The 22,161-nt window shown below is 38.4% G+C and overlaps 1 protein-coding gene, 1 long non-coding RNA gene and 2 other non-coding genes across 4 annotated transcripts; 1 reads left to right on the top strand and 3 right to left on the bottom strand.

Annotated features, from left to right (window-relative positions):
- Positions 1 to 372: 372 nt before the first annotated feature.
- serpine1 (serpin peptidase inhibitor, clade E (nexin, plasminogen activator inhibitor type 1), member 1) lies at positions 373 to 5,597 on the bottom strand. The gene is made up of 9 exons (XM_023268878.3): positions 5,439 to 5,597; positions 3,706 to 3,944; positions 3,090 to 3,314; positions 2,761 to 2,955; positions 2,463 to 2,661; positions 2,240 to 2,340; positions 1,992 to 2,078; positions 1,235 to 1,318; positions 373 to 1,133 (listed from the first exon to the last, which is right to left on the bottom strand). The coding sequence occupies exons 2-9, from the start codon at positions 3,941 to 3,943 to the stop codon at positions 1,087 to 1,089; spliced, it is 1,176 nt and encodes a 391-aa protein (XP_023124646.2). The 5' UTR covers position 3,944; positions 5,439 to 5,597; the 3' UTR covers positions 373 to 1,086.
- Positions 5,598 to 17,408: 11,811 nt separating this feature from the next.
- trnat-agu (transfer RNA threonine (anticodon AGU)) lies at positions 17,409 to 17,482 on the top strand. Its single transcript has one exon. It is a non-coding gene; the product is annotated as a tRNA-Thr (tRNA).
- Positions 17,483 to 17,689: 207 nt separating this feature from the next.
- Positions 17,690 to 20,306, bottom strand: LOC111567624 (uncharacterized). Its single transcript, XR_002746075.3, has 3 exons — positions 19,277 to 20,306; positions 18,488 to 18,690; positions 17,690 to 18,401 (listed from the first exon to the last, which is right to left on the bottom strand). It is a non-coding gene; the product is annotated as an uncharacterized LOC111567624 (long non-coding RNA).
- On the bottom strand, positions 19,625 to 19,706 carry trnas-uga (transfer RNA serine (anticodon UGA)). The gene has a single exon. It is a non-coding gene; the product is annotated as a tRNA-Ser (tRNA).
- Positions 20,307 to 22,161: the final 1,855 nt, after the last annotated feature.

The following is a 22,161-nucleotide window of genomic DNA, read 5'->3' as shown; positions in this document are numbered from 1 at the left end:
TTTGTGTCTTATATTGCTTCTCCACAAAAAAGTTCAGTTAACTTTCTTTCTCATGTCCAGAATCTATTCAGATTTTCCAAAGCACAACAAATGAGCAATGAGATGTCTTCTACTATATGAGAATCTCTGTTCTCAATGTATGTAATATGGAGGTTTAAGTTTTTACATCAGACTTGTGTAAGTTGCCTGTGGATCAAAATTGGCTTTCCTGATTGTTTTATTACACAAATTCATGCTTGTAGGTACTTTTGAGTGGAATGGGACTTTAACTCTACTGGTATCATGTTATGACTTTTGGGCCTTTGGACACAGGGAATCGTTGTTGACTTCCATAGATCTACTTTCAACCAAAGCAACCACTGAGACTGCAACTTTGTAAAAACATTGTATTTAATAAATAGAATCACTGCAAAAACACAAATCCAACTTTGTAAAAACACAAATAAGAAAAATACATAGCACAAGTAACAATCTGTAAAAACTGATACCAAAAAAAATACATCTTCATTTGCTACTAATGCAGCCAGTCTGCATGCAGTAGCAACTCTCTCTGTGAAGAACAGGCTACTCATAAAAAATTATTATGTAAACAATAAATAATTATGTCATAAAAATAAACTAATTTCATGGTGATGCGGAGGATAAAATCATAATCTTACATTCAGTCATCATTCTGGAAATTAGGCTTATTGCAAATCTTGTAAGGTGAAAAAGTAGGAAATAATACATTAATGTTTTAATCAGTTTTGTTTGGCAATTGTATCACTGTTTAAAAGCGTGAAGAACAACTAAACAGATTTTAATCACTTGCAACAGTAAAACTGTTGCACCCCCTTTTATTTTCCATGCACCAAGCTCCATGAGATCTTCTTTGAAAGGTGATGCTTTACTTCCAAGGGAAATGATTGGTCAGTGGGGGTGGTTTAAATAAGTGTTGATCTGTTTTCTTAATTATAACCTGCTCTGGAGTAGGTTAGATGTCAGGCGTAACAGTCATGTTCCTGAAAACCCAGGGTGAAAACCTGAAGTCACCTCGCTAGCCTCAAATCATGCTTCATAGTACAGGCTTCTGGTCTTTGGAGTGTGTTATTGTTGTTGGGGCTGGTTGTACTGACCCATGAACAGAACGGCACCTGAACACAGAAAGAAACATATGAGATGTGCTCTATCTAGACAGCTCTGCTGATTGGGATTGTGAAATGGGATTTCTATGAAATTGTATTCAAACTGTTACCTGTTTGCTTGTGCTGGATAAGGAAGAGAAAGGGTCGGTCCAGAGTGATCTCCTCCACTGCCATACGAGAAAACATAATAGCAGCTAACAGATTGAAGAAAAGAAAAGAAAAAAAAGGTCAGTATAATGTGTACAGGGGATCTGTTAAAAAACTGCCTTTGCCTCATTTTCATCATTTTAAAACTCTAGTCCTGATTACAAACTGGTGCTGTGTTTTCCTTGTCTCACAATTTTTTGCTGTAATTTCATTAAGCACAAAATATAATTAGGATAATGTATCTTATGTGCATAATATTATCTGAAATGATAAATGTCTGGAAACTGCATTTAACTCTGCCTATCTATGATACTGGGCCAAAAATTAGGCTATTATTAAATTGAATGTTATGGTATATAGTCCAAGAGCACCAATTACCATTCATACTTCCACCAAAAGTGTTTACATTCACAGCAAAATTTAAAGCATGTTGTTTCGTAAACCAGTAAATCATCAAAAAAAAAAAAAAAAACTACATAGAAAGGAAAAAGCTAACCAGTTCTGATCCTGAGAGTTTGTATGTCACTAATATGTAATGCTATATCAGGGACGCAAATTTCTATATTTCACTTCGTTTTGCATGAAAATTTATTTTAGCTCTTTGTCAGGAAATGTAGGCTTTCACTGCACTTTGCTTGAAGGAAAACTCCAGTTTAAAACAACTTTTGGCGATCATTTTGTGAGTGCATATGAATGAGAGAGATTCAGTATTGAGGCTACCTGTTGCTGCTGCTCCTTTGGTTCCCTGTTCATTCACCTCAATCTTCACCCTCTGGAAGATCTTTGACACACAAAGCCTCTCATCAGCTGCAGGGCGGAAACACACATTAAATGCATAGTTCATGTGACTGCATTCTACTTCAGGTCTCTTGCTATGTCTTTACATACACATACAACGAAAACTGTTCACTTTATGGACAAAAAATTCTGAATGAATTCAGTGGCCTTTAAACAGAAGGTTAACTTACAGGTGATGCGTGTGAAGTCAGCAGCGGCCAGGTTAAACATGTCACCCAGTCCCATGTTTATTAGGACAGTCTTCAGATTCACCTCAGAGTTCAAAGTAAACCTGCAAAAAAGCACACAAATCATCTAAAGTCATTCTGTTTGTTTAAGGCTTGAAATGATCAGTGTGAATCAAAGCTTTATGATGCCAGCTTCACATACACTCTCTAACTCCATCTCCTTTACCTGGGAAAGGCCAGCTGTCTTTTGACATTCCTCAACTCGGCCCTCCACTGCTGAATCTTCTGGCTGCTCAGTTCTGCACTGAGCACACTCAGTGGAACTTCAGGCTCAAAGGGTGATACCAAGAGCATGCTCAGTGAGTCGCCTTCATATGGAATCTCAATGACATCATAATCCACCCCATCAGCGGTCACAAACTCCCCTGTTGATTAGGGCAAAGGAGAACAGTGTATTTTTGTCTAACTAAAGACGAAGAACAAATCTGCCATCAGAGTTTAGCAAGTGCACTGACGCCACTTACCATAGTTGAATTGGTTGGTGAGTCTCATCATGTGCACAGGCACAGCGCTGCCATTGGCACAGTGGAACATCCTCTCCTGTGTCAGTCTGGGGTCAAAGGGAATCTTCCAGAGGCCTTGGAAGTGGAGGGCATTAAGAAGGACCAGACGGGTCTCATCAGTCAGAGATCCAAACGGCAAGAATTCAGGGATGGCACCTGCAGAACAGACAAACAGAGGTCACATACAATTAAATAGATCGAAGCAAAAAAAAAAAAAAAAAAAGAAAAGCAACAACTCGTCGCCATAGAGGTTACACATAAGTTGTTGTCTGTTAACTGGTGGATGTTACCTGCAGTATGGTCTGAGACCCAGGCGTTGATTATGCTGACAGCCTGGTCTGGTTTGGTGAAGTCCACCTGGTGAGGGTGTGTCTGGAAAGCTTTGCTCATTACTCTGCGGTATCCTTTCTCCAAGCTCATCTTCCTCTCCACCATCACCCCACTGGCAATCTCCAACCCCTCCTCTCTGCTCAGGTCTGACTGTAGGAGGCGCTGCTGCCGAAGCATCCCTCGCTCTGCAAGAGAAGTAAGATGATAGAATTTGTTTAGGGATCACGGTCAACCAATGTTCTTGCCTACCAAATCCACACATTTAGTCACATCACTTGTAACCTGTCATCTTGGGTGCTTAACTAATGTTCTATCTTATTTTTAAAATCTACTTTTAATTAGTTTTACTATTCATATGCATGTATGTGCTTTGGTGTTATTTAATCTGTGCTTTATCTGTTCTGTACCTGTAAAGCACAGAATGCAACCAAGCTTTTGGACTTGTTGTCCTAATGCAGACATAACTGTGTACAAATAATTTGAATTTTTTCCTGTATATTGTTACTGTGAGGCATTGCATTTGGTCCACTTCCCTGCAGATTCTTCAGAACTTCTCTTAATGTATGTTTCCCTCACCTTGCAGAGAAAAGCCCATTGCCGTAGTTAGGGCCCTGCGGGTGCTTCCATCCGCACCAAGCTGAGCCATAGCCAGAAGAGATGAAACGCCATATGGGGAAAAAGCCAGACTCTTGTTCATGGAGTCCTTGGCCAGCAGAGAGAACACCTTCAAGCCAAAGTCTGTCTGCTTATCCTGCAGAGAACCCAGGCCCACTCTGCTCATCGTCAACAACAGGAAAATATACACGAAAAGCATTCTGGGAAAGAAACAGGGACAATAGGTAAAAAAATATATATTTACATTCAGATTTACTTTGCAGCAGGTTCACTTAAATTTCTTACAAGTAAAGCCTTTTTGGTCAAACTTCAAAAAACATCTTCATCTCAAACATCTTTTTGTAGAGTTATCACACTCTGTCCCCTTAAAACTTGCTCTGACTCTTCTTTCCACTAACAAGTTAGGCGAGTCAATCCTGAGAGTGTAAATATAGCAGCTTAACCCAAAGGAGAGCAATATCTGTTGGATGGATATCAACAAAACAATACATTACATTCTAAAAGATGAACAAACTTTCCATTTAAAACAGAAGTAAATCTGTAGGGAGACCAGATTTATTTGTGAGGGAATTATTTCTGTTCCTAATTGAGAGGAAGAAAAAATGACTATACTGCATTGTTCAAACATATAAAGAATAGTACTAACCATAGCACCACTGGAAAGTATTATTTTTTTACCATGAAGTCTTGGCTTAAGTTTAGGGTATAGCTGAGATTAGCGATTGTTAAGCCCCTTGGAAATTAATATAGGTTTATGAAATGTCCTTTGAGTGATGTGTGTGTTTGCATGACTTATATTGGATTTTGATGTATTTACGTGAACACAGTGTGTCAGTAAAATTGGTTTTCCACTGCAGACATCAATGGTGTGTCTGTAGTTACAGCAGAAGCAGTGCTGGCTGACAGGTCAGCACTGTGACCTAAGCCTCTGTTTGCATAATGACTCACTTTCACCTCTGAACAAACATACTTTCACTGTCAACTGCAAAAAAAAATACAGACAGTTTGATTATTCAGTTGTGCAAAGAATCCACTGGCAACCATTCAAGTGGCTGAACAGAGTCATACTGCTTCTATTGTGTGTGATTTATCATTATCATTCTGATGCATTTTTATTATTATTCTGTATTTTGTACATTTTACTATGTCTGCATACTTCAGTAAGAAAAATGGTGTCAAGGCCAAAATGTTAAGCATGTTTAGAAGATTCACTACCAGTTAAAAGTTTCAAATGAATAAGAAAATGTCCAAACTTTTGACTGGTAATGTATGTGCTACAACTCTTTGTGCAGATTTATGCAATGGTTGATTTTCTATCATTTTTGGGTTTGTTTTGTTGAATTACAGTCTACATGAATTTGGAAAATTTGGAAACATACCAAATATGATTGTCTTAAAAAGTATAACTGCTACAAGACAGCATTTAGCACCCTAACACCTGCTTTAATACTGAGTTTTTAACATTAACTATACTAATCTCTTATAAATTACATTAAAGACTGTCTTCAGTTATTGTTGTATTCATGTTTTCACATGTAAGCCACACTTACAAAGCATGTTTATTTGAATTCTGTCCTCTGTAGGATTCTGTTACTGCTAACCAGTAACAAAAAAAAGCCTGCCAGAATTTTTGTATTAAACTAGTAATTCTAATTGACAAAACTTTAAATGTTTAGCTGAGTTAAATGTCTTACCTTGTGGTTGAGGTGTGTCAGATGTAGTACAGCTGGTCTCTGTTATTTCAGATTGGTTCTCCTTCTCTTCTGCTGCTGTTCGACTCTGACTGAAAGAGTTTGTGGCTTTTTATAATGTAGAGTTGCATGGTGTGAAGCGCCACCCCCCGCCTACGCACACACAGACACAGGGAAGTTATTAGGAATGATGACGTCATCCAACACTGTCTGGACAGACTTCCTTTTCATGAACATACACATCCACTCTCCCTCCCTCTCACTATCATCTGTCTGTCTCCTGCCCAAAGCATGACAAAGTAAATGGAAAATCACTTGTCAGTTAACTGTTTTTCCCATTTCACACACACACACACACACACACACACACACACACACACACACACACACACACACACACACACACACACACACACACACACACACACACACACACACACACACACACACACACACACACACACACACACACACATGCACTCTCTCTCTATCTCTCTATCTTTCCCTGTTATTTGGTCAGTACATTTCCCCAGAGGAGAAGACACAGTCATGTTTACTCATGGCTCCTACTGAATCTCAGGATGTCTGAATGTGAAAAATGTTGCAGGTTCTCATTAGTTGGTTGACAGTCAAGACAAAAATATGTTATATGTATCTCCCCTTTAAAAAAAATAAACATGGAATAAATTTCTCAGCATGATGGTGTTTTGTTTTGTTGTGTTTATATTATAAGTGTATTATTGGTTAAGAACGTGAAAACAGGATTTTTGGCTTGGTCAGAAATAACATGTCAATGTATGAAAAGTGACAGTGGATCAAAAGACAATGGGACCATAAACAGGTCATGAAATACACTGTCCTCCTTACCCTTTGCTTTAGTAGTATGCAGAGGACAAGTCTTTGCATCTAGGAGTCATCATCTCTGAACTAAGACATGACTGTTGTTATATTATACAATTGATACATATTGAAAGTGCCTCAAAAATTAAATTATGCACAACAACAATAATATAGATTTAAAAATCTTAGATCTTGCTATGCAAGGAATTTCTGTTGTCTTGACAAACTGAATGTCATTCACTGAGTAGCACATAAAAAGTACAGTGAGCACTACCTGTGCACTCCGCTAAAACTTGTAAGTTTTGAAGATTTTTTTCTTGATCATTTTATCACCAAGCACAGCAGTTCATGTTACATAGTGGGGCTTTAACAGTCACTATTGGTGTTTTGTGGTTGGTGACACAAAACTCCAAATTTGGTCATAGCTCTCAGCATTCCTTATCCCACTACTCAGCAAGCATCTGGTAGACAGGACAGAAAATAGGAATTGACTTGATTTTTCCAAATCTCTCTGGAATGATGCCTGTGGGGAAGCCCACAACAATCCTAATTGAAGCCACTTTGTTACAAATAAAAAGGCAAAGCCAAAGAACTTCTTGGGTGTGACATGACTTTCTGTCTTAGTTATGCAGTGTTTCATGCTTACATTTTGGCTTACCATCAATGAAACAAAACCTGGCAAATGCACGAAGAACGAAAAAGTGATATTTCAGTAATGGGTTACCCAAATTATTATAGCATATCCATATAAAAATGAAGATAGAAAAGTTCTTTGGCTTTTATTTCATTTAAATTCAGTTTTATTTGTATAGTGCCATATATAACATAAGTCATCTCAAGGCATCTCACATAGTAAGGTAAAGACCTTGCAATATTATATTATAGAAAGAAACAGCAAATTCAGCAAACAGTGGGAAGAAAAAACTCCCCTGTAACAGGAAGAAACCATTGAAATAACCAGGCTCTGGGGGGGCATGCATCTGCTTTAACCATTTGGGGTTAGGGTAAAGGCGAAAGAAAGCAGCATAGCAGATAGAAATCAGACAAACAGATAAGAGAAGTGCAAACACTGGGGAGGTTGGTGAGGTCGATGAACACGGATAAGAAACATGCAGCTCTGGAACAATAGTCGAACTATGGCATGGAGAAGACACAAAGTTAGTGACATGCAACTGTGACATGCAAATGTACAGAGTGACAAAGAGAGGAAGGAGGCTCAGTGCATTGCAGAAAGTAACTAAGGGATTAGCCAGTCCTAACTAGGGTGCTTAATCAAACAGGAAAGTTTTGAGACTGGTCTTAAAAGTAGAGAGGGTGTCTGTCTCCCTATCCAAACTGGGAGCTGGTCCCAGAGGAGAGGGGCCTGATAGCTGTAGGCTCTGCCTCCTATTTTACTTTTGGAAAGTCTAGGAACCACAAATAAACCTGCAGTCTGAGCATGAAGTTAAAGGCTTTGTTCAGGAGAAGGATTTTAAATTTTATTCTGGATTCTACAGAGAGCCAATGAAGACTAACTATTATAAGAGATAAAAGACCTTTCTTGCTAGTTCCTGTCCAAAAGTTATTGAGACATCCCAATTATAAGAAATTATAATAACACTTACAGGTAAAAATGCATGGTCTAGTCTTTCAGTATCACTTTGAGACAAGATGTTCCCGATTTTAACATTGAGCAGATGAAAGTTCTACAAACTTGCAGATGACGCCACCTTCTGTGAAGCCTCCACACCACTGTAGAGTCGATGGTCAGGCCAGCCTCAAGCCTTCTATAAGTCAGCCTTTCCAATCAACCTCCAGCCAACTACAGAATTGGTTTTCCAGGCCAACCTCCTGTTGTATCCAGAGACAATGGCTGCTATTGGCCATCAACTCAAGGAGAATTTATATGGCCTTTCCTCTGGTACCTGAAAAGCGCAAACTTCAATGCTGTGGTCAGCCTTTGAAGCAGCTCTGTGTTGTTTTTTGCGTTTCTTGCTTTTTTTTTTTTTTGCTTTTCTTGTGCTTTTTCTTTTCCCACATTCTACTTTCTGTCCTGTGGATATGGATTCTAACTTGCCTAAATAAGGCAAGTTAGAATCACATTTAGCTCAATCATGACAACCATGAAAGAAAATGTGTAAAACAGGGCATTGGTACAATCTTTGACCTGATATTAGACTTACAGCAGTGTAACTACAAATGTTTGAGTATTTTTATGAAAGGGAGAATAAATCTGCAAGCTGCAATATGAACTGTTCAAAATTTGTGTCAAGGCGTAGAGCTTTGTTAATATGTCACAGTGGAAAAGAAATAAAAAACGCAGACCACAACAACTGTGTATTGATTTAAAGTCTGATAGTCATTTTAGGCTGAAACACTCTAACTTGCTACCAGACATGTTACAAATGTCCTGATAAATTAACTGATAAACAAATTATCTCTTATACTATGCAAATAAACCATTTAAAAATCACCAAATTGTCTCAATGTCCACAAGAAGCAAAGATGATGTACACTCGTTTCAGCAGAATGACACGCCTGCAGTCTTACGATGATATCAAAGAAAAAGACAAAAACCTATAAACTGAGATGACGAAGTTGAAAAACCAAAATGGTCTGAAGTCATTCTCTTGTCTCCCTTTAATCTTTCTTCATCAAACAGATGTGAAGAACATTTATAGGTCCAGTTACACTTTCTTGTACTTTGTACTTAGCGCCTGGTTTCTTGAGCTCTACTGGTTGTAGTTTTGTTTTTCAGTGGCTGTATTTGAGTGTGGTTACACTTTAGTTGTTTTGTTAAATCACGTACTACAGCTACTTCAATATAAAGTGTACTACAACTACTTTATTATAAAGATTAAAAGGCTGTGGTTAGCACTAATAATTTTGAAATGTGAACAAAGACAACCAGACAAATGAGAGACTCATATCTGCAAACAATGGGCCAACGGCCTTAAGAGTTTTGAATTTATTAAGATTTTTCTTTCAGTATCAGTTTCAGTATCATTTTGCTGTTTGTTTAGACATTATTGACTAAAATATAAAAAAGCATCAGCACAGCTGCAACAACTTACTCAACCCAGAACTTGGTACATTCCTATCTAGGTTATGAATGGAAATTTGGTTTTGTACCACCTACTCAGTCCTTCTGGGAGTTTTGGGAAAATAGGAATCAACTGTTACCACGACAACACAAAATAGCACACACTGGCCTGGTAGTCATTAAAGTAATCCTAAGGGGCAAAGCAAAAGTTGTTACTGAGTACTGAGATATGAGGACTATTTTAAAGTGTTGTGAGGAATATGAGCTGACTTCACACTTGCAGATTTTCTGATATGGACCCCTCTCTGACCCTTGTGTCCTGACAGCAGTTTAGTTTTTTGTGTATGTCTTTGGCCAGCTATTAAGAAAAATAAAGGTCAGAACAAACAAACACAGACATAAAAGTGGCTTTGTAAAAATTAGTCCCAAGTTGTGTCACCTATTAATAATTAGCCATTTCCCCCAGATATCCAGAAAGTGTGCTTTGTGTGACAAAAACTGAAAAACTTTTTTATATCTATTTACCAAATAACATAATTTACAAATACCCTGTACAATATTCTGATAGGGTATCCTTTTGAAGGTGTTTCTTCATTGTAATTAATATCTTTATTAATGAGTAATATTTAATTTACTAATGGTTTTGTGTTGCAAGTCAGTTCTGGAGAGAACTTCTGGGTAGTCTCTGGTTAGATCTGCATTTGGGCTTGTCGGCTGCAAATCTTCACAGAGTGCAAGATGACTTGACTTGAGCTCATGGCCTCAAGAATTGGCCCAAAGCTAAAGGGTTTGGTATCGTTTCCAAACCAAAATATATTTACGGATCACTCATTTACACTGAATAGTCATGCTATAATTTTAAGACTTATCTAACACCATAGACATGGATTGCATTGTAATAATCAAAGAAGATTGGTCGTAGCCCTACCATAGTCACGATCGATGAATAGTTGTTGAGAAAAGCAAACAACACAAACACAGACATAGTTTTCTTGATTTATTAGTGAGACACTGTTATATTGTTATTTCACAGTTTAGTATTTAGCTACTACTAAGGACAAATAAAATCATTGTGACATATCAAACAATGTGTTACAGAATGATTACTGTGTAAAGACCAAACGTCACTGTGGCACACCTTAACTTACTGAAGACATGTGACCATGTCCTCACAGTTCTAGTGTATTCCAAGCATCATTTAAGCTGATATTGTTATATAATCTGTCCATTGCTCTAAGCAGAATCATGCTGAAAGGGCATAGTGGGTAACAGAATATACAGTGTGACCTCAGACGGTAAACTACAAAGCAGCAGATGAAAGACAAAACAAATGGAAAACTGTACTGTATGGCCTGTGTTTACCTGCATGTGGTGAGAGTGAGTAAGTGGGTGAGGTTGTGGTGAATCAGGCCTGATGTACAGACAGAAGACTGGTACGCTACCCTCATGAATTAACTTGTGCTGATCAAGCATCAAAACACAAACAGTTGCATAACCTGACCAGTTCCTGTTGACCCTCCAAAAAACCGGGCAAAGCAACCATAAGTACAGTCTAGAACACTTCACATACTTCTTCTCTAATACCACACCAAGCATAGTCTGACTCACTGGATGCAAGCTGGTATAAACTTGCCATTGGCAGCTCATTTCAGTTGGCTTTGTCCACTCCTTCTGCTATCTGCACGTTATTGTCTTCAAAATCTACCTCTCGCTACATGTAACAACAACAATGTCTGGGCTAGCAACATACCACACGAAAGCCATATCCTTCATTTTGCTCCACCCAAGACAATTGTGAGTAGCTTGAAGAAATGTAGAAGAAATCTATCCTGGATCCAGCCTGTGCTTCCATGGATGGTCTGGTGCGTTCATTAACAGTAATAGCATAACACAGAGAAAAGAAATGCAGTGGAAATGAACATTTGAATTACTTTTGTTATGTGATTCTTGTGGTTTCACTGATATTATACATTCAAATCTTTTAAGGGCATCTTCACTTCAGTATAAATAATTCTGATCCTGCTTGAGGAAAACCCATAAAGTAAAACTTACACTAAGGAGATTTCTGAAACTACTAAAATCAGGTTAAGAACCGTCCAACATATCATTAAAATCTGGAAGGATAGTGGTGAACCTTCATCTTCAAGGATCAAATGTGGTTGGCCATGTGGTCTGATGAGTCCAGATTTACTATGTTCCAAAGTGATGGGTGCATCGGGGTAAAAAGAAAGGCGGATGAAGCGATGCACTCATCATGGCTAATGCCTACAAGCCTGTGGGGGTTAGGGTTATGATCTGGGGTTGGTCAGGTTCAACAACACTATGTGGTCAAAGAATGAGGTCAGCTGACTACCTGAATATACTGAATGACCAGGTCTTTCCATCAGTGGAGTTTTTCTTCCCTGATGGCACGTGTGTATTCGGAGATGACATTGCCAGGATTCATGGGGCTAACATTGTGAATCAGTGGTTCAGGGAGCATGAGACATCATTTTAACATGTGGACTGGCCTCCACAGAATCCAGACCTCAGCACCAATGAGAATCTTTGTGATGTGCTGGAGAGACTGTGCACAGTGGTCTAACTCCACCATCATCAATATAAAATCTTGATGAAAAATTAATGCATCTCTGGACAAAAATAATTGCTGTGACATTGCAGAAGCTTATCGAAATGATGCCACAGCGAATAAATGTCATACTCAAAGATAAAGGCAGTCCAACAAAATATTAGAGTGTGTGACTTTTTTTTTTTTTTTGGCTGTGCAGTGTATAGCTGCCTTCTAAAACAAGCATGTACAAGCATCTTTTCATCTGGTTCCCCCGCTGTTGGAGAATCTTATTTCAGTACTCAAACAGATTTTCTGATCCTCCAGCTTAATTATTAAAGTCTGATTAGGTTTAGGCAACTACAACTCCTGGGTCAAAGAGAAATAGAGGCCATGGTTAAAAGAAGTGGATCCCTTCCCTGGTGTTGACATTCCTCTACCTGTACATGCCTTGATGGTCTTCAATTTGTATATTTTTTGAATGTATATACACATCAAGGTCTGACTTTACACAACCTCATGTCTTCCTCTGTACCTGCAGAGGACAGTGTTTCACTGTGTCTTTTGACCATTTTTAAGGCAGTGAGTCAGTGTCTGTGAGTGTGTACAGTTGTGTACCCACATGTCCCTGAACCTTGATAACAATTTGCTGAGTTCCTTCCAGGATGAAAAACAAACGGGTCTGAGCAAGAAGATAAAACAAATATGTACAACAGTCTTCTGCCCTTTACCGCAGTGGGCTGTGTTGTAGGTTGTAAAGTAAAAAAAACATTATGCTAATAATTTTGATTTACAATTTAAATTCTTCTTGATGCTGCTGCCACTTGGGATTGCTACATCTATCACTACTGCCTTCTTCTGCTGTTTATTCACCCACTATCTGATCTTATGCTCAGTATCTGTTCTTGTGATGCCACGATTCGTACCTCCATGCTGTCTTTCAGACTAGCTTTTTCCAGCCACTTCTGTCAGTAGTACATGCACGCAGGGGCTTGTCCTTCCATGATTGTCCCTCTTCCTCCTCCTCATTAGTGGGTTTCTGCTGCCTGACTGTCTCAGGGAAAAACCATGTAGACTTAAATACAAACACTTACTGAGCGAACCCGTTCACACCTCTCTGCTGTGATTCACTGTTTGCAGCACTATAACAAACATACCTCTTCAACCCCAGTCAACATTTCTCAGTGTTTCACATCATCCTCTGTGCAACAACGAAAGTTCAGTCTTTCAAATGTCAGGACTTAACCCAAAGCACACAATTCACAGCTGACCTCAGTAAATACCAACATTTTAATAACATAAAGAGAAACACATTAGTTTCAAATAAAGGGGTCACAGAGCACACTGTTAGATCATCCTCCTGGTTGTAGGGTATGTGTTAACCCAGCCCAGCCCACACCACCATTACTCAACTGTGCATGCTGGTTTCCCCTGGCTGTCATGGAAAAAACATGTGTGTGAATGAAACACAGCTCCATTTATTTATAGAATCTTAGTCATTTCTCCAGTGCAACATTTCCCTTAAAGAGCGTCCCCTCTGTGATATGTATCCCTCTTACTTTCTCACTACCAACTGGACCCATTTCACTTCTTATGAGCTACACAGACAGAAATGATTACTTCTAAGTTCTGTGCTGACAATTATTTAGATGTAATTTAGATGACATTGAGTATAAAGCATGCCTTTATATTGGCAACTGGTTGAGGGGGTGACCCATGAACAGGCGCTAGTCCCAGACGCAGCAGCTTGGGTTTGAGTCCCACTCACAGCCCTTTACTGCATGTCATCCCCTATTCTTCTCCCTGCTGTCATGTCTGCCTCTCAATTGTACCTATCTAATAAATCCAAAAGGCCAAAAAAATAACTTTAAAAAAATCATCATCTTTGTTTGCTGAGCTGGTCTGCCTGAAACGCATCATGTGGTAAAGTAATTCAGAGAAAATGCATAAATACAAGACAGTTTGATAGAATTCCTTCAATTTTCTTCATTTATCTATCAGATACTTGACTAATCTCGTCTACAGATGTAATAGAAGAATCTTTACAAAGTCCTCAACAGCACCTGTGATCAACAAAGTTGTATTACAAAATGCAATAAGAGCTTACAGCTTGAATGGGTTAGAATAAACTTTTCTTTACATATTTGTTTTATATGTGTTATTCGCTTACTATTGTTTGTTCATTTATATTATATATCATAGTATACTTCTTATTATGCTGTTTTAGTTTATTTATTAATTCTATATTTAATTTTCCAATGAACACATTCCCTGTTTTTTATAAGAATGTCAAAAAAATTGTTTTCTTTGATAAAGGAATAAAAAAATTCAAAAGTTCTGCTGAGGGTCATGAAAGTGCGTGGCTCTGATGCATTCATTTACAGACTCTGGTAGTAGCCTGCAAAGCGTCAACATGGTATTCATGCTAGACAGTAGCTGTTTCAATAACAGATAAGGTACTTGGTTACTGAAGAGGAAGCTGAGGCAGCCTGAGGTGGTTGGGATGATTAGTAACAGGAAGTTGCTCATGGAAAATGAAAGTTGCACACAGGAGAAAACAAGTGTATGTGTGCATTCCATTCTGAGAACAGTAATAAATGTTGTAAAGTTTCTACATTTTTGACATAGCAAATCTACACAAGAGACAGAAAGAGTGAGCTGGCAGTCTCAAATTGGTCCCAGAAGTCCATTTATTTTTAGCTGTTGTTAGATCTCAGTAATCAAAGGGCTGTACTGTGAAGTCAGATTAATGGGTTAGGTATGTTGACATTAAAATCATTTAAAAATATGTATATTAAGACACGATTAACGATTTTCTACCAACATAACTCCGCCGCATTCCTTGGCGGAGTAATAAATACCCCCCTTTAGTCTGAATTCGCAAGCCTGTATTCGTGATAACCATCGTGATATCAGTTATCTGTGGCTGGGGTTACAGGTTTTGTCGGTTTTGTTGCACTTTACACACAATGGTTATGTCGAACTTGCTTCATGGTATGGTCCTCAGCACAAAGATGATTAGTTTTTTTATATTGTTTTATCTGTAAATATCGTAGCCTGTAGTGTGTACGAGCTGCCATCTGCCAGCACAATGCTGGTGTTCCAGTTTAACCGGTGATCCTGTTTAACTGGGAGGGTTGCCTGTCCAGCCCACGAACTCCGCGTCTGTGGCCGCAGATTCATCAAACCCTTGAGAACCCAAAACTAACGTCCAAAATGAAAACACACTAAAAAAAAAAAAAAATTTAAAAACCACTTTCAGTCCGTAACCTGTCATTCACACAACGCAGTGGCGGTTTTAGACAAATTTTACTGGGGGTGGGGGGTGGGCAATGTTTAATCACAATGGCACATTAAAAAACGACAACAATGATATTTAAGCATTAAAAGCTTTTATTTTACTTTATAATAAAATTAAACAAACGTTCTGTTTTGTTTTTTTGTTTTGTTTTTTACAAAAAATGCATCAACTGAAACAATGTGGTTATCACTGCCTGTGTTGAAATGTGGAACATCGGGAACATTTGAAATCAATCGCATGTAACAGAAATGGTTTGGTTTCCTGACAGAATACCGCTGTGATGCTGTCTGGCAAACTGTTCCTCAAATATGTTAAAATCCAAGGCCTTGGCCTGTCCGGATTCTATAATCAGCACAGGGGCACTGGCCCCCGCAGGCCCCTGTGCAGAGCCGCCACTGACACAACGTTAACCGCTGGCAATTTATTTTATTTTATGTTATCAAAAAGGAAGAAAAGGGATGGATGAATGAATGAGAAATTCTTGAGTTTCTTCATTTGTGATGTCTTTGCATGTGATATTTTACTTGTGGAAAATAAAGGCGTGAAATAAACAAAAACTTTACAAGGATGCAACAAGGACTACAAAAAATATAAGACTTTCAGACTGTACAGTACTGAAAGTATTCTTTTCATCTCATCATCTCATTTATGCCACACCTTCTCTGGTAGTTTCTGCAAGACACATATCTATCTATCTATCTATCTATCTGTCTATCTATCTATCTATCTATCTATCTATCTATCTATCTATCTATCTATCTATCTATCTATCTATCTATCTATCTATCTATCTATCTATCTATCTATCTATCTATCTATCTATCTATCAAAAAATTGCATTCCATCACTGGAATGATTATTTAATTTTATTATAAACACTCAAGATTTTCTATAGTAGTTTTTAGAACAGTCTGTTAGCTTGTGAAGATATACAGTGTTTGGTGGGTGGTGAAGAAGAAATAAGAAACGAGTTTGTGAATTGTGAAGGTTATTTCTTGTACTTTGTAAGAAGTGAGAAAAAAAATCGCACTTTGATCCACAGCTGTGAGAGAGTAGTTTTGACAATGTGGCCTCAGTTTGCTCTGGTTCATGTTGTCAAATCAAACTAATGTTCTGCTGTGTGTTGTTATGACGGGAGGCTGCTGTGGGTCTGTGTGTGTTTCTGTGAACAACATACAATTCGAGAGCAGAGCTTGAAGTTCTGATAGATAGATAGATAGATAGATAGATAGATAGATAGATAGATAGATAGATAGATAGATAGATAGATAGATAGATAGATAGATAGATAGATAGATAGATAGATAGATAGATAGATAGATAGATAGATAGATAGATAGATAGATAGATAGTTTATATATCCCGAGGGAAATTCAAGTGTTCAGCAGCTTTCTGCTTTGGAACTGTTCCACTGAATGCACAGACTAACACACAACACAAACACAACACAACAGTAGACGTGCTTCTATGTTGTTGGTTTTCTTGGTGAGACAGTAATTCGGTTTCCGGCTCATCATTAAACAGGCAGCGCCTGGTGTTAAGTTGTGACTATCAACAGTTGGCATGGGCGTGTTTTCTCAGTGATCAGTATGTTAAACACCTGACAGAATTTAAAAGATTTAAATGAATGAAACGGTATGTTTGTAGCATAATAGTTGAACTAACACTCAAAAAAATATGATTTTGACATAGTGGGTCAGAATGGCCAGAAAAGCATGCTAATTTTAAAATTCTACCGGATGTAGTTGGACATCTGGGTATTTTTGGCATACAGTATACAGTATACAGCATGTAGCCTATGTATCATGCATTGGGGACATACTAAATACTTTTATTTTTATATTATATAGCATGGAGAAATGGGATAGTCGGTCTGACCGGAGCGACCCCACTTTTTGAATGTATTTTTTTTACCCACTAGAGGGAGACAGGAAACCACAAAAGGAAAGAAATTGTACTTAAAGACTCTCTCTAGAAATGTAAAGACATTGATAGCCGTCCCACCAACGTTTTACTGATTTGTACCAGATTTGATGTGGCTCTCAACCATATGCTACTTGTGTATTTAAAAATTTTTAAAAAAGCATACTGTAAAAACTTGAACGTTGCCTAGCTCACTTCTTGTGTTTTATCCAAAAATGATAATATGCTATTACACATAAAAGTCGTAAATGCAAATTTTGAATCTGCTACAAACAGATAACAATTATGAAACATGCACAGATAGTATGTAAACTATTGTATTCCCGTGTAGCACCGCGTGGCGCCGTGGCTTAGTTGGTTAAAGCGCCTGTCTAGTAAACAGGAGATCCTGGGTTCGAATCCCAGCGGTGCCTTTCTTGTACCCAATCTGAATACTCTGTATTAGCCAAGACTATCTGTCGTTTTTGGCTGATACAGTGTTTGAACTATACAAGGGTAAGTGTCGCCGTTTTATTTAAGTTTGTTACATAGTTTCCTGGAAATGGCTCTACGAAAATGGAGCAAAAGGGTCTGCCCCAGTGGGGGAAAAGGGAAAAAAAGGGAAAAATTGAGGGGGGAAAGGAAAAAATAGAAAAGAAGGAAAATATACAGCATATAAATTCTGTTTTCTACTCTGAGGGCTTCTTACCATTGTTTATTGCTTCAGCACTTATTTCAAGGTATAACATTACTACAATTATTATGTTTCTTGAGGGATTTGAACCGGCAACCTCCCTGTACCAGAGTGATTTGGACTGTCCCTTCACTTTTTGATAAACTCAGTTATTTGAGAGACTAGTTTAGGGCAGCACAATAAATAAACACATTTCAAATTTAGCAAAGTGTTTGTTTTGTCACCAGCTGTAAAATTAATTCTGAATTTAGTTACTCAGTGTATTACACTCACTGTCCTAAGTCTAAAGAGTGTCCTCAGGAGATTAGATAAAAACGTGAAGGCATATTTTTGCTCAAACAAATATATTAAAACTTTATTGCAGCGTGCAATGAACACTGTCTCACAAACTGTCCAACAGACAGACAAACAGAGACATAAAATGGGAGAACAAGTCACAGTGACAGCATTTACTGTAAAGTCTTCCTCCATTCATCCAGGGTCAGTCCTGAGGCTGGACAATACCATCGACCCTTCATCTGGGTGTGTCCAGTCCTTTTACTTTTGTCCTGGCCACACTGCTTGCAGGTGTAATGGTACTTTTCCTTTGCCAGCCTCTTCTTTGGTGGTTCCCCCCTTGACACTAGCGCTTCATCCTCTTGAGCAGCTTTTTTTTTAGCCTAGGGTGAGGGTACAAAAAGAGGCTATAAAAACATCAACCGTCACCACCAAAGAAAACAAAAATCAAATAAATAAATTCACCTACCTTGTGGAACCCACAGGTGCACTGAAGACTTCTCCCAAACAGATCCTTAGTATGGCTCTGCAAAGGGCAAGCATCAATTTTTCCAAGGCTTTTTTCCATTTCTTGGACCCAGGGCGTTTGCCAGTTGAAAAGTGGAATTGGCCTTGAGCATATTTGAAACAGATGTCCCTCCAGTAACTATCTGGCTTTCCTGTCTTGGTCATCTGTAAATATTAAATATAACACAGGTTGAGTCACTACACGTGAATAAATTACTATATTAATTAGTCATGAGCTCATTCAGTGTAGATTATGCTATTTAGACTTTAAACTTTAAAATGTTTTGATGATAAAAAACTTTATTTTTCATTATTTTAGCTCACATCAATAATAGAATGTGTAATCAAAATATATATAAAATGAATTTTGATCATTATAAATACATTGCTGTTTATACTGGGGGACAGCAAATCCATTGTTTGCACAATGGCTGAGCTCCATTAAGAATATGGAGAAAACATCGATAAACGAGTCTCCAAAAAATGCTATTACCCGGACGAACAATGACACTTGGCATCAATATTTCACATCTTAATGCTTTTCCAGAGAAATCGGCTTTGTTTATATGGCAAATAAACACATAAATAACACGTAATCCTCAGATGTTGTCGTATTATTTGCCGCGTAGTCTCGTATGTACACAGCCAGAAGCTACGTTGGAAAAGCGGGCTACGTAACACGAAAGTTAAAATATAACTGAAATAGCAATGCTGACAGGACGGAGAATGAATTAATTTATTGTTTTGTCACCTGCCAGTAAATGGACTGCCTAATGGTCCTAACGCCTTACAAAAATTCCAAACAAGTCCGAACGGAGGTTCGAACATATTCCTAACAAGATCAAAGAGTTTCTAGCGAGGTCCAAACCAGGTCCAAACAGATCCAAACCAAACCGTGTACTGAACGGGTCACGTGACGTAAGGGGGCGTGCGTAAAGTTTGGTTTGGCCGCCATGTTTTTTCCACCGCTGTAGCACAACATTAGAGAGAAGGTAAGCTCGAAAACGTGATAAATACTCACAAACGCAACATTCTATGTACGGTACGGAAGGGGCCGGCATGTCATTACAAAGACATTCGACGAATTGAGGAAAAAGTACGCTGCGAGCAGGGTTCGAACCTGCGCGGGAAGATCCCATTGGATTTCAAGTCCAACGCCTTAACCACTCGGCCATCGCAGCGACGTACCAGACTCACGCGTATTTTTTTCAAATTAGCTATTACTATGGTTGGAAGTGAACCCAATTTTTTTCTGATTTAGTTTCACTTCCTGAAATACAGAATTGGATTCCTTCACCTTGGGCCACACGTTCAGGCCATCGCTTAAGAGCATTCATGTGCACAGAGGACATGAACTACTGGGAAAAGGCTTGATTGAACAGTCTGATTGCAACAGGAAGGGCCTGCGGTATCTCTCCTTGAGACACCGCGGGTGAAGCAGTCTCACTGAAGGAGCTGCCCAATGATGTTAGTGTTTCCTGCAGGGGTTGGAAAGTGTTCTCCATGATAGACAACTTGGCAGACTGTTACGTTCTGAGTGCCTTTCTTGTTATGCATTTGTTCAGAGCTTCACAGAATCCCAAACGTGAAGACCCATTTCTATGCTGAGTTGGACATACAAAACTGCACACACAGGGAAGGTGCCCAGATTCCTAGATCAGGCCTTCAGCTCATATGACATCTGGATAAGGTTATTATGGTTCTTAGTGCATGATGATTGCAAAGCTGTGCATTTTGGAGAATCCCTGTTGGAATTCACATGACTTTATGCTATAGCAGGGTTGAATGACGATGACACTTTCAATGACTGACATTCTTTTATCATAAAAGATTTTTGGGTGGGGTGGGGGAGCTCGCGCGGGGGGGGCGGGGCGGGGCGGGGCGGGGTGCGCCATCCATAAAATGTTTCACTCTTTACATTGTCCTGTGAAAACAGCTAAGCATCACCCAGCCTTACTTCAGATATTGTCGGCACGGACATTTCTTTTGATGAATAGCTGTATGCCTTCCCTATTTAAAATCCAAAGTTAACAGTGCTTTTTCACACTTCAGGAACAAGTTGTTGTCAGTGTTCAATGTGCTGGTGTTCTTCATGCTCTCCCTACATACCAGCATCAGAATGATTCCACATACCTGAAACTGTGGGATGTAAGTCAGCATATTATTTTGAATTTGTATGGTTAGTGTTTCAGATGCTGTATTATTGGAATAAAACTCGTTAAATTGAATGATTATTAAAATGAAAAACTTTAATAATTGTCTTGCAAAACCTTTGATTAACTTTGCCACTAAGTAATAACTAATAAAATTTTGAATTCCTCTGGTTCTTCCTGACTAAGCACAGAAATCTAGTTTTTCAGTTGTTTTCAAAGCTTGTAGGTGGGGTTAGTGTCATTGGGTATTATTCTGGCTTTAAGCGTTTTGATACCCTACTTGGTGAACAACAAGCCTCCTCATATGTTTACTTGCAGCTGTAAGACTTGAATCGAAAGAGAAGTAATGCAAGATGTGACTTAAATCAGTCTTCTACTGATTGAGAAAGTGAACCAAGCAGACCAAAACTTAGGGACAGAAACAAAAAGAAATGGTTGAAAGACTGCCTGGGTAAAAAGAAAACAGTGGTGAAGGCGAGATGAGCAGATTTAAGTTGTTTGAGGAAGGAAAAAATCAAAGGGAAGAAATAGCACAATAGCAATAGGGTACTGGGTACTTTAATTTTTTTAATTAGATGAAAAAAATTAATGGTCTGCCAGGGATACACTGTTGTTCTGTGGGATACACTGTAGCTTCAGTATTCAGTGTGTATCAGCTGGTATTGTGTTTAGATGGCATAGCCAGATAAACCACAAATTGATGATAAACCAGTTTGGCTCCTCTTGATCAATGTGAGTTCAAGAGACACTGCAGTCTTCTGTCTCAACAAGGTTGCAGTTGTCGATTTCCCCACACTGGCTGAAGGGTATGTCATGCTTTTTGGCACTGATCTATGCGCTGCATCTAAGTTGACCAAAAGGATTTGACCAATAACATTTGATTTTACCCAAAAAAAATCTTGATGGGCCTTAAAAATGACCTTTTGTCCACTGAGTAATTAAATGATATCACTATGACCCATAAAACGGTCAACAAACTTGATTGATACTGAACCACTGAACTATTTTTTTAATTCAGTTTGAACTATATGTTTCTGAAATCCCTGGACTTTTGTTTGTAGGTGAAGTTGCTGCTTGTAAGTGTAAGGAAACGTTTTGAGAAAAAGTTTCATGAGAAAGGTCAGTTTGATGTTTTGACATGCTGCTTATACTGAGGCAAATACTTTAAGACTTATATGTTGTTTGTTTCAATTTTGAAACTTGGATTGGTTCAATCCAAAATCTGTTAAGGAAATTGAAATTAAAATAAGGTTTCTTTTTCAGGAACTAATCCCACTTTTCTTTTAATGCCAGGAAACGGCTTGTTGCTGCCTCCTTCTTGTCTGTACTCGATTACGGAGATATTATTTGACCCATTCTCTCAAACTGTTGGATGCTGTTTTATCACGGAGCACTTAGATTTATAACAGACTGTAAACCACTGACACATAACTGCACTTTGTACTCCTTGGTTAACTGGTCATAACTGACCATGCCCAGACTT

The sequence above is a fragment of the Amphiprion ocellaris genome, chromosome 23 (genome assembly GCF_022539595.1).
Source record: "Amphiprion ocellaris isolate individual 3 ecotype Okinawa chromosome 23, ASM2253959v1, whole genome shotgun sequence".
In the NCBI taxonomy this organism is placed as follows: domain Eukaryota; kingdom Metazoa; phylum Chordata; class Actinopteri; family Pomacentridae; genus Amphiprion; species Amphiprion ocellaris.
This window is presented reverse-complemented; position numbering and strand designations above follow the sequence as displayed.